Below are 13,035 nucleotides of genomic sequence, written 5' to 3'. Positions count from 1 at the left end.
TTCATTCAACAAACATATTCTCTCATTTGTGGCATAGATTTTGGAAACATTGCTGCAGAGGAAATGTGAGAGTTGGATCTGATGATGTGTATTCCGTTCTGATGAGGGCAGCAACTTAAGGCAAGTGCATTGCAGGTGTATCGGCGTGTGCCGGGGGGTGGCCTGGTGGGGCAGCCGCAAGAGTCGATCCCTCCTGCGGCTGTGTTGCGTGACCGGGTGAGCATGGCGGTAGACTCGGACATTCGCATGGAGTTGAGTGGTGAGTGTGGGGAGTATGTGGCTGGGGACGAGGAGTATCGAGAGGTGTCGATGCGCTGCTGGGCACGCTTGCTGCTTTGCTGCGAGCAGTACCAGGAGGCGGGTGCTCGCCCCATGGGGCTGGTGCCTGGTGATGGGGGCCTGCGCTCACCCCTGGCTCTCATCAGGCGCTCACAGCTCTCCCTCTTCCGGCCGGCTGATGCACTAGAATACCTTGCGTCTCTCGATGAGCCAGCCAGTGTGCCCCCTGCATATTTTGCATCCACTCCAATACTGGGCAAAGGTACGTCAATCAACCTTTGAAGTAGTTGCTTGCATTCACAGCAAAAGTGACTTTGTTTTATATCCACTCCTCAAAGTTCAACACACTTTTTAATGATACCCATGTCAGTTTGGAAAGTATTGTTTAGATTCAAAAGAAGGATAGTTTGAAAATGAACTTTAAAAATCTGGCATATCCTCCACTTAATGGCTTATGCATAATTTGATGGTAAACAAATTTCAGAGAAATGTATATTCATCAATATTTATTAAGGTAAATACTTTGATTTCTACTTTTACCTTCATTTTCAAAGTCCTCACAATTTTTTTGTCTTCCGGAATGAATTGATTAGACGTTGGAATGAAAGTGGATTAAACATTGCGCCATTTTTCTGTTATTGCTTTTTTTTCAATTTTGATTATGTGATGGAGCAGAAAATTGTTTGTTATTCTTAATAAGTATGCAACATGTGAATTATTTGTGGGAGGGCAAATGAGGAAGGGGTGTGATGTGTGTGAGAGAGAGGAATGCACTCGAGTTGATGGTTCAAGGCATTTGATGCTCCAGAATCGGCAACCAACTACGATAGTGAGTAGCATGATTGCTGCGGAGCAGAGCAATCTCTCTCCCCTAGATTTCATGCTGAGTCCAGTCTCCTTGGAAAGGAGATACAGCTCAGCACTAACTCTAGCCATTGCCTAGAGGTGGTTGCCAGAGGTGGAGGGAGGCCTTCGGCTCCAAATGTGGCAGAGGCAAGTGGAGGCAGGCCCACTGCAGTCAAGGACCATGGGACTACTGTCGGCGTCAAAATGATGTGCCGCTGTATTTTGCAAATTTATATCTGGACTTCAGTGTATGCCATAATAATGAATAATACGTCATTTTAACACTTTCAATGCTGACCATGTAAAACTCAAAATCGACCCCCGGTGCGGCTGTCGTGTTTTAATGCAAAACGCACGCATGGGTGCCAAAAAAGCTGGGAAAAATAATGAAAAAATTTTCTTGGCCCTAATTTGTTAGCTATGAATTTTTTTATTTATGACGTGATATCACGTCACCCGCACAGTGGGATATAAATGTGATGCGGGTTGCATACTGTCGGCTTTTTCCCCGCGCCACCGTTTTCTTTCAATTTTTTTCCTGCGCTATGTATCCAAAAAATACAAGGAAAATGAATTTGTAATGTTTTACTGGTATTGCCATTGGTATTTTGCCACTGCCATAGGGAAATTTTTGGCTTAGATGAATGTAATGCAAGTTATAAGTACAAGGAGTCGCCGTTAACAGCTGTTTGATTGTGATGGTAATTCTAGACAAGATATTTTGGCGTATTCCTTGTACTAGTAATCCTATGTATCGGGGTAGGGTTCTATAATATTGAATAATTTTTACATTTTCTTCTGAAGCCACTATTCTCGTCACAAATTCCTTTACTCGTTTCATGTTTTCAGCTCCAATTCCTTTCTTCACATACGACTACCTGTAAGCATCAGATATTTAACAAAAATGGTTTTCACATACCATTATGTATTCCCTTCACTGCAGGTGCTTGAGATGGGTGGCACTCTGCTTTCGAGATTATTTTCCGACGGTGTATTGGCGTGTCTCTTGATGTGCACCACTCCTGCCGGCTGTTCTAAGGTTGGAGGGGGTACGGAGATGAAGCGAGGGGTGATAGTAAAATTTAGTCGGTCCGCTTGTAAGAACTAGGAATAGCTTTTTCGGGAATGCCATCAGCACATCAAAAAGATGAGGAAGGTATGAGGAAAGATTTTGCTGACACGTGTCCTTTTTGGGTCGTTGGGGTGGAGATTCCGGTACCGAAATATTAATGGATGTGGAAACAGAAATAATGAACCCATAACTTCCTCATTACTATCTTCTGAACTCAAGCAAATGACACATTTATGCAATATGATGTGACCGAGTTAAAAGTCAATACATAAAAACTGGAACTAATAGTACCTATTTGCAAGCAAATATCTCACAAGTAATCTTCATTTAGGCCACGTATCGCGGTTCTAACTACGAATATTCTGCGAAAATCTGAAAATGATGTAAATTTTTACAGCTATAATATTTTTTCATTTGGTGCATAATAATATCAATTCGAGTAAACCATTCAATAACACGTATTGCTAGGAATAGCTTTTCAGCATCTATGCCCATTATTACGCACCCAATTACCGAAAGCAACGTTTTCTTTCTAATTACACGAGGGAAAAACTATTTCCATCGTGCTTAGAAATCTCTAGTTACTTATTTATGAAGCAGCCCTAGTCTATTGAAAAAATGAATCACATGACATGAAAAAAATATTATATTTACCCAAAACAAATTCAATACAATCGAAATGATGACGATTTTCAAATTATATATTATAAACAACTACGTACAGTCATGTATGTTTTACCAATGTAGGAAATACCTCTCTCACAAATTTTATAACAATATATTTAACCTATAATGCTATTTGCAATATATGATACAAAAATATATAATACTATTCATGCCTTCTTATGAAAGAAAGAAAAAAAACTCGGGACAGAGTAGAGGAGAATCCTTGCAGCCAGTGTAGATATCTGCGGTCTCTTTCCTACGCCCGAGAGTGCTTGCACCGCAATAGTGCAATACTTGCACCATCGATACTTCTTTCTGCCACCTTCCTCTTGGATGAGTTCAGGAAAGTGAGATTGAGATATTGATGGTAAAAGTGTCTTGATATAAGGAATGTAGGATGGAAGAATAAAGGATCTAATGACAGAAAGACAGAATTTATAAAGTGAAATCTTTTCGGTGGGTTCACGATACATGAAAAAGCGTGCATAGTTTCGAGAAGGAATTATTAGGGAATCAATGGAGGAGTGAAATGAATCTAAATTGACGGATATTTTTTAGAGGAAACACTCAGGCTCTGAATCGTTTTGGCCAGTGTTCGGTGAAAAATTAAGTGCTTGAAGAATGCTAAAGAATCAATCACGACTCATGAAAGCAAACCAGGTCAAACAAGATAGCAATGCTCCATTAGTCGGGTATATTGGTTATAGGAATACCTACCTTGTGAAATATTAGGCCTATGAAGGTAAAACTCTTCATAGGTCATTGTTTCCAATTCCTAACCTATTCTTTCGGAGATTACAAGAAAGTATATCTGTATACGAAAGAGGGTGTCTGGGAAAAGGAGACGCAAAAACACTTGGGTCGTTGGAAGGGGGTGGAATGGTGAGAGCTGGGTTTTCTATGAAAGTGATATTTTGAGGGGTCACTGAGCTACGGGTCCACCAAAAAGGACAAGGACATTCAGATGGAGAAGGACTGACGGTATTGTTAGAGGGTTCAGGGAAAGAATAGGACAAAGGGGTTGGGCCAGGGATTGACATGAAGGGATTGGGCGTAGAAAGAGGCAACGGAGTACCTGACTGTGAGGGTTCAACCTCCTCCCCACCCTCCTCCTCTCTAAATTTCTAGCTCGGAGTCTTCAGAGAATGCCTGATGGCCATCTCTTCTAGGAGCTCCCGCAATTCCTTCTTCATGTACATTCGCCTAGAGAAGGCAGAGAGCTAAACAAAGGAAGGATGGAAAAATATCTATATTATCGCTAAATATTATAAAAACGTAATAAACAATTAATAAACACACATAGTTAAGTTCCAGATGGTAAATACAAATTATTTGTAAAATATAACTCAAATAAAATTTGTCATACTCACGCATTAATAGAAATAAATAAAAATAAAAGCATAAAATACAGGGGGAAAATGAATGGAAATTGGCTTACCTTAAGATAAAAGAAAAAATTTCTCCCGATCCTCCCAGTAAAGGCTGCTTGAAACGGCGTTCACAAATGCGCTGCTAGATCCCTGCTGAGCAACTTAGGGGGGCAAAATGTCATAATAGAACTTAACCGAGCACTTTCGGAGGGCCGGAACCCTCGGGGTACGCATGATGTGATATCACGTCATCAGCACCAGGGAATAGCACACCATGACGTGATATCACGTCATGCCACACTCAAGGTGTTTAGGAAATTTTATTCTTAATCCTGACGTATTTTTTGTACTTTGAAAAATTAAAAAATGTAGACACACCAGCGCAATAAATGACTTCGCACACCATAAATTAGCCATTTTGTCAACTTCATGAACTTTGTAACTAAACCTAGGGAAAACTACCTCGTCTACAACATTCATCTTCCACAGTAAGTTGTAAACATTAATGTTAATTACTAACATGTCTTTTGCGTATTTTTATAATGCATATTTTGTTGTAAAATAACGAAAATGTTTAAACACTATCTAGTACTACAGTTTACTCCGAAAGAAAAAATAAAATTGATAGAAACAATTCTTAATTTATTTGCAAATGGTCCGAAGACGAATAAGAATAAAACTAATAAAAATGAAACCGGACTCCATTGAACCCACACGGAAAACACTCGCTAGTTTTAAGTCAACCCACCCCAGAAAGTACGGAACCACTCGTACGAGGTGAAGTTCGGCACTAATGCTATCGCGTACAGAGTAGGCAGAGCTTACTGCAGAGGGTGAAGCATGACCATATGACTGCGCAATGAAATTTTTTATCCTATAGAGAAGGCAACTTACCCAATCATTTCTAACAATAAGTAGCGTAGCTCTAGATGAGCAGATGAATTCAGATTGCTAGTCGAGAGAAACAAAATATCCTGAGAAGACATCGCTTTGTTAGCAACTCAGACAAGTGAAACTTGTAGCATAACTCGTAAATTGTAACCAGACGCCCTGTTTTCGAAAAAAAAATCGCTTCAACTGCCATGGAGCTCACTATCAGCTGAAAGGATATCGTTATTCGCCAGAAATCACCATCGTATTATTCCAACTGTTTCCTTGCTTAAAATGCTTAAATAACGTTAGAAATACGTCGTGTTTGGTATCAATCTTTACTGTACTACGTGCACATCACTAATATCTCAATATAATAAAAGTATAATACCAATTGCCGAAATTCATTTTTAGATACCTTTTGGGCTAATAGGTGATTCATGCAGCAGTTGACCTCCACCTTTGAAGCGAGTCGGCTAAAAAAAGTCAGCGGTCGAGAGAGGGGGAGGCATGAAAAAGGTTTCTTTTGTTCTCGAGTAACTTGATATTTTCTTTCGAAGCTAAGGTCGTCGTAATACGATCATTGCTCGAGCTGGGACCTTTTTTTTATTTCGGAGAAGAAGAAAGCTTCAACCGGGGGGGGGGGGAGGCGAGTGCTGAATGTAGGTGGATATCAGATCTTGGGAAATGCGCTAATGTAACTATTCCACGGCACTCTGCTTCTCCCTATCGCATTTCAATATCCTGGGGAAGATTCAAACTATGTGTCTGTTGTTATTAGCCATAAATAACACGTTGTAAACACTTCGTCTCATTTTTATCAAACGATGAATGCGGGAAAATTATACGGCGGGACCGCGATCTTCAAACGATCAATGCGGGAAAATGGTACTTCGGGGAACGATAGATGCAGGAAAAATTTACATTGTCTTTATGGAACTAAATTTGGGACCAGGAGCGGCGAACGATGAATGCGGGAACGATAAATCGGGGTTCTACTGTATATAAGTCTCGGTGAATTGCTGTTACATCAAACCGATCACCCTTTCACTAAATCTTCAACCTTGAATGTCCAGTTGAGGTGAATTATCTGCCATTGCTTTCATAAAATCTCTGTAGTTTGTTGTCGGTGTGGGAGAAAAAAAGGCTTTATAACTTTCCTCGCAGGTCTTGCCTGTCTCCGTTGCCTCACTTTCATTTTGTCTGCAAGTGATCAGCAGTTTGATATTGCACCAATTACAATTTTGCTTGGTTATGTGATAAAATGAGACTGATTTTAATGCTTAATATTTAAGTTACCACCGAACCAGTTTTAACTTTTTTTTGCTCCACTGGCTTCCTAAATTTTAATTTTACATTTTGACTGTGCACTGCTTGCTTGATTTAAACATTTTGGAAAGTAACCTATTGTGAGGACTTTTCTCAATCATTGGAGTGATGTTTGTGTTGTTGCAGATCCTCAGGTCTGCTCTGACATGTGCCGGGTGGTCGGTGCCCTTGCCGTTTTGGAGAAGAGGCTTCCCAATGGCTTGAAAGCAGCATTTGAGTGTGACTTGCATAGGCTTCGCAGCCCTGACAGTGCCATGGCACACATTGCCCATGCACTGCTGTGTGACTCCTCCGGAGAAAATGTAAGCGACCTTGTGAGTATTTCTGCATGGAACTCCTTGTTATTGGTATTTAACCCTTGACTAGAGGTCCGTGAAATTTGCAAGATGCGATATTGCGTAATAAAACAAAATAACATGAAATCGGTAAATTAAAACAAAATTTTGCTATTTTTAGCAATTTTGGGTGAATTAGCGAAAAAATCACATCTAACAAGGGGAGACCACGAAAGTTGCTCCGCCTTTTTCAATGCTGTATTTTTTATGGCCTTCGGAATGGTGAACACATCCCTGAACTAGTAGTGGTTCCGTTGAATGGGCCTTAGTTTGGCTGTTATTAATTAATTTTCATGCTGTACTTTTCACAAGCCGCGTATAGTTACATGATATCCCTCCCTTCATCAGGAGGGTCAGTAGGGGTAGTGGTTAGCGTTTACGACTACCAACTGGGGGACCAGTGTTCAAGGCTCTGTGATGGCTTTATATTTTCTTCTCTCCATTGTGATCATGCGGCGTCAACTTTTCTATTAATTTTAATTGCGACAAGCATAGACATGAGACTATTTTTTATCACCATAATGACGTTAAGGTATTTAAGCAGTGTCGTTTTCAATGCGGAGAAGTGAAGGCTCCACTTTCTACTCAAAAACGTAACGAAAGATTAACGGGGGGCTAAAACAGTGGCTTTTTTTTGGAAGAAATGATATTTTTTGGTGGATATCTTGTTATTAAATTGGAAGGGCTACGGAAGATTTTGGGAAGCGGCGAGCACAAGACACATTTGGTTTAATTGTTGCACAACCGGGCGAATGGCGTACTTTGCCCATGTTATGTGCATATATGATAATACTCGATTTTTGTTAAAATTAATCTTTATTTGTAGAAATTAGTAAAATCTTGTACATTTATGGGTGATACAGATATAAAGGTACAGAGGTGGTATACGGCCGGTCGCCCGGCGTAATTTGTACGCCACGTGTGACGGGTTCCTCTTGCTGATCTAAAAAAAATTAGCTACAATACCTCGAACTTTGAAAACTCGCAATTTAGACATTCAAAGTACATAGTAGGAATACACGAGACCATTCTAGCCCAGAATGTACGTAAGATGTTGCAATCCTTGGTTTTCGAAGATTGACGTATTTTATACGCCAGCACGCCCGGTCCACGGTCATCAACTTTTATTTCATCCTATTTATTCATGGAAATTATATTTCGGTATGGTTCTTTTAGCACACAGGCACTGTGTAAGTAAACTCCTTTTGGAGTAAAGTGAATTACAAGTGTTCGAGAAATATGGCATTTTATAATTGTTTTTTGTTCTTATTAATTATGTCTGTATCCATGATGTTGGTCGCCGCGAGCCTTTAATGGCATGTGCTCTAGCAAGAGTGGTTTCCATTTTTAATGTGGTAGTTGATCAGTATAAGCATATGAAAAAATTAACAATTTGGCGCACGCCAACCCTTGCTAGTTTAGTCGTCGTATCTCCGTGTTTGAAATGACACTGCTTAAATACCTAACGCCATTATGGTGATAAAAAAATAGTCTCATGTCTATGCTTGTCGCAATTAAAATTAATAGAAAAGTTGACGCCGCATGATCACAATGGAGAGAAGAAAATATAAAGCCATCACAGAGCCTTGAACACTGGTCCCCCGGTTGGTAGTCGTAAACGCTAACCACTACCCCTACTGACCCTCCTGATGAAGGGAGGGATATCATGTAACTATACGCGGCTTGTGAAAAGTACAGCATGAAAATTAATTAATTACAGCCAAACTAAGGCCCATTCAACGGAACCACTACTAGTTCAGGGATGTGTTTACCATTCCGAAGGCCATAAAAAATACGGCATTAAAAAAGGCGGAGCAACTTTCGTGGTCTCCCCTTGTAAGTAGTCATAATCTATTAAAGCCTAAGCCTTTATTGTTAAATGCTACCGAATGAATGAACGAGATTGAATTCTTTTCCAAAACAATATTGTCTCTTCAACACTGAAAATTAGTTGAGAGGGAAAGGAGCCGCTTTCAATCACAGCTTGGACTTCATCAGAAAATGTTGCGGTGACTGCACTATCAACACTTGCAGATTCACCTGATATAGCTGCACTGAAAATACCTGCTTGCCGTTTAAAATTCTGGAACCAACCGGAGCTTTCACTAAATGTCTCGGAGTGATTACCTCCTTCATCTGTTTGTACAGATTCACAATGAACTTTCCATATGTCTTGACCACTTGGTTGAAGATGGTGAGGCTGAGGTTACTGATATTTTAACTTCGTCTTTATTCAGAATAAGGTATCATGAGTTTAAACTTCTTTGACGCTCTCCATTTTCAAAGCAATTGACCTCTTTCTATTTCTTCTTGATTTTTCTACCCTCATTTCCTATTTTTTGCCATTGTTCTCTTTGTTTTTACTCTATATGGCTCTATCGAAATCACCTTCTACTGCTGAACTGTATTCCTGAGATACAGAGGCCCTACGACTGCTTGGAGGGAGTGAAGCCATTGTGTTTGAGACTCTATTCGGAAACCAAATCACCACTAGCGGCGCTGTCGTCGCTGACATCATAATCCAAAATGGCCGTCAGTCCGGGTATGCTTCTCGTGAATAACAAGACATTTCAATTGCAATCTCCGTGATTCTCGTTATTGCTGTGGATTCGATTGCGCATATCGGCACCGTTCAGTTTTCAGTTTCAGTTTTCAGACTAAATTGTATTCTAAGGAACATGAGTAGCAAAGTTTTTTTGACCTACTAAGAAATTGTGCGATATTTGGGTGGAAATTGCAGCCAACGAAATATCTTTGAAGGGGAGAGCGTTTTAAATGCGGGTTTGGTGATCACTGAGGGGCTTCACCAAGGAAATGGCTGTGAATTAAAAATAATGGCTCTCGTTCTTCAAACAAGTGGCCTTACCAAGGAACCGCTTCAAATAAATGGTCTCATTAGCCTAACAATTGATGAAAAAATCAAGATCCGGAAGTTTGATTGTTCTCGCAAAGCGGGAATTGTTTAGAATAGGTAGAAACCAATCGTAGACAGCCCAGTTACATTAGTAACTATTAATGGTTAATCATTTTATGCTACATTAATTTAACCTTTAGTATTCATGAATAATAATGCTAAAAACGCCGATCATTTAATACTAGTTTGTGGATGTTGCAGAGTCCATCAAGTCAGTGGCAAGAGTACCATACAATTATGGCAGAAGAAAGCTAACATGAAGGAAAGAAATTTAACAAATAAGCAGTCATATAGGAGAAATTTCAAGCTTCCTACTAATTTCAAAATAAATTAAATTTACATTAAAATTGTTTTTGTTGGGATATAACTGAATGGAGAAAACTTTTGTGTCAGGTACCTTAAAGAGGAGCTGTTTTAACCATAGACCACGACCACTTTGGGCTACACTGACCTATTTTTCTGGTACATATCCTTCAATTCTCTATCCTATGCCTCGAATAAAAAAATAAATGGAGTTACAGCTTCGATCAAAAACTATAATCAAGCCGAAAGATAATTAGTTAGTTAGGTATTACCTAAACAATTCACTGGTCGTATATGACTGCAATTAAACATGTAAATACTTAGATTAAGGATTAAAATTGGGCCCACTGAAAAATGTACAGAACTAACCTACCTGTATGAAATCATCAATTCATCATAGATGACAGCAATACAACCACATACTGACTCATAAGCGGATTTATCCCCTCCCTCCCCAGACCCATGAGATACCAGCAGCCCCTTAAGCTAAGACCAATTATACCCCCAAAGGTTAGACCAATGCTTTTCCATAATGGCATCTGTTTCTCAAAAAATATGTGCAGATAAAAAGAAATTCATATATTTCATGTACGCCCATTGTCCCTGCATGGAATACGTACCTTCTTCCCTCAAAAGGAGTATGGAGTGAAAAGATGTTATTCACAGTAAGCTACATAGAGACCATAAGAAATACAGTAGAATCCTGATTTAAGGTTTTTCAGGGGGGATAAACTTTAAAACACTAAATGCGGAAAAACACTAAATGAAACACTCCTCGTCGTCCATGCCGTCTGTGTACTCAAACTGGAGATTTTTCTATCGACGATATTGGTAAATTCATAGACGGGACAGCACATCTCTTCAAAAATCGATGTCTTGCTGGAAAATCTATTGAGAAAGAACACGTTAAAACATAGATAACTACAAGGAGGTTAACATTCGCATCGACTTCACAACGTGAACTCAGCCACGTTGAAACAAATTAAGAGAAAAAAAGTGAAATAGAAAAATGTATACGTACCCGGTAATATATAATTGTTCTTTATGAAGTGCAAAGAACACACCAGCATGCTCTTCGTCACCTTTTTCCCGATTTTCAGCCGGTGGATCCACAAATTCCGTCGATCGACCTTCTCCATCTCACCCCAATCATTCCTGCGATAGAAAACATCGCCTGGCTTTGGAAATTCGTGAAATCGAACTACGGTATCCCTACAGGCCTTGGAAGAACACTGTGGCACACAGCAATTCTTGTTAGATTTCCCTTTTCTAGGAGAAAAAGTCATCGGAATATTCTCCATAGCAAGGAAACCACACTACTTCTCAGAAGAACCTTTTCTGAATGAGCCGTGCGCAAAAGTATACCCTGACCAGTGATTCTACTTTCGCCCGGTAGTTGGCGTGTAGTTGGCTGGAACCACGAATAGCGGACCCTTTTATGTGTTGATGGAATTTATGCGCAACTCGGCCACCGCTCCATTTCTCCCCTGTGAATATGGATGACCTTGAAGGCTTTAGCATAGACCCTCTACCTGGAAGTCAATCGCCTGATGACGGCAAAAATTATGTCTCAAACCGTATTGCTTTCAAAAAACTAATTTCCACTAGCTCCATGCTTAATTAATGATCTAAATTCACTAATGTCATTCTGTCAAGGAGACGAGATAAATCACTTTGGTAGGCCGGCTATCTGGACCCAATGATGAGTAATACTTTTGGCCATTGCACAGCAATGTATTTCGAATTATTAATGTATTATGGCAGTACACGTTGAGTGCGGCTTACCTGTGTATCGCCGTCTTGGTTGCTTCGCCAAACAGATCTTACGGCGTGGACTCGACCCCCACGTTCCTCCCCGCTCCCCTGCGACCACCTCGCAAAAAATAATGCCGAACAAAGAGAGACGAGAAAGGAAAGTGACACACCCCAAACAATTAGAGCGACTTAGGGCTCCAACCCAAAACCGTGACCTAGCTACCAGTGAGTAGACAACTGAGAAAATATCTTCAAAGGGAGGGACCTTTATGAACTTTTTGCGTTGATGATTATATACACGGGATTTGAATTTAGAAAAATGGGGATGGCGTGTCGAGAGACGACTCTGAATTATTTTAAATGGCATGAACAATTTATTCACAATATTAAAGTAAATTGAATAACCTTTGATGCACGTAATAAAATACTCCTCAATTCGAAAATTACCTTCTAAAAACTACAGATGGATGATATGACTTATGATTTATGAGACAAAAATGAATAAAATAAAGCACTTTTAAGGTTCAGTATATCGATAGCATCAGGGAAAGGCAGGGTTAGTTAAAAGGAAACTCTACATTCCTCAAAGCAGGTTTTATTAGGCACGTCCGTGCTCTACAGTCACCAAACACACACACTCGTGCTCTTCGTGGACGCAACTCCAACGGCCGTTCTCATAGCACGCCTCTCCGCGTGATATCTCTATTTCCCCATTCGCGGCCACTCAAGAGGCTGCCTTCTGCTGATGCTGCACGGTTCTCACGCCTAAGGCGAGGTGGAGTGGGGTGCGTGAAAGGAAGGGTGATAAGACGAGAAGCAAACCGCCAATGCAGCGGCGCGTGGGTGGTGGGTGGCGAGAGGTGGAAAAAGGAGGTCACGTCCCATCTTCGTGATACTTACAGCACTGAGTAATAGCCCTATTCACAAAATACAGCAATTAAAGCAATATTAACCCTTTTAAACACTATTTACAAGCTCCTTATCGTTTAAAGTAACTGTCTTTAATTGGACAAATGATGGGAGATAAATGATACAATAGGGAGTTTGAACTCCACGTAAGAAATTTGATGTGAAGAAATTTTCTATCACAGAATTCAGTTTCTTTCAACTCGTGAGAACTTATTTGATCGTAGTTTTGAGCATTGAGAACTAGAAATCACACTGCCCTGCTCAACACCAGGTGGCGATTTTTTTACGATTACTTTGAAATCAAAATTACTTCACCTTTTCATGGAGACAAATGGACTGATTTGTGATGCGGCTGAGGTGACAGAAGGCAAACACTCAACAGTTACT

The 13,035-nt window shown here is 40.1% G+C and overlaps 1 protein-coding gene across 2 annotated transcripts in view; it reads left to right on the top strand.

Annotated features, from left to right (window-relative positions):
• LOC124158421 (nuclear pore complex protein Nup160 homolog) overlaps nucleotides 1-13,035 on the top strand; it is a 213,792-nt gene that overhangs the window by 64,667 nt on the left and 136,090 nt on the right. Inside the window, exons 9-10 of one of the 2 annotated variants that reach the window (XM_046533501.1) lie at nucleotides 136-541; nucleotides 6,559-6,734. In XM_046533501.1, the coding sequence (XP_046389457.1) occupies nucleotides 136-541; nucleotides 6,559-6,734 (582 nt within the window). Of the gene's footprint in view, nucleotides 1-135; nucleotides 542-6,558; nucleotides 6,747-13,035 lie in introns of both variants that reach the window. The other variant, XM_046533500.1, reaches the window with a different exon arrangement.

This window comes from Ischnura elegans, chromosome 5, assembly GCF_921293095.1.
Source record: "Ischnura elegans chromosome 5, ioIscEleg1.1, whole genome shotgun sequence".
Lineage (NCBI taxonomy): Eukaryota > Metazoa > Arthropoda > Insecta > Odonata > Coenagrionidae > Ischnura > Ischnura elegans.
Note: the sequence above shows the minus strand (reverse complement) of the source record. Positions and strands in the feature narration are given on the sequence as shown.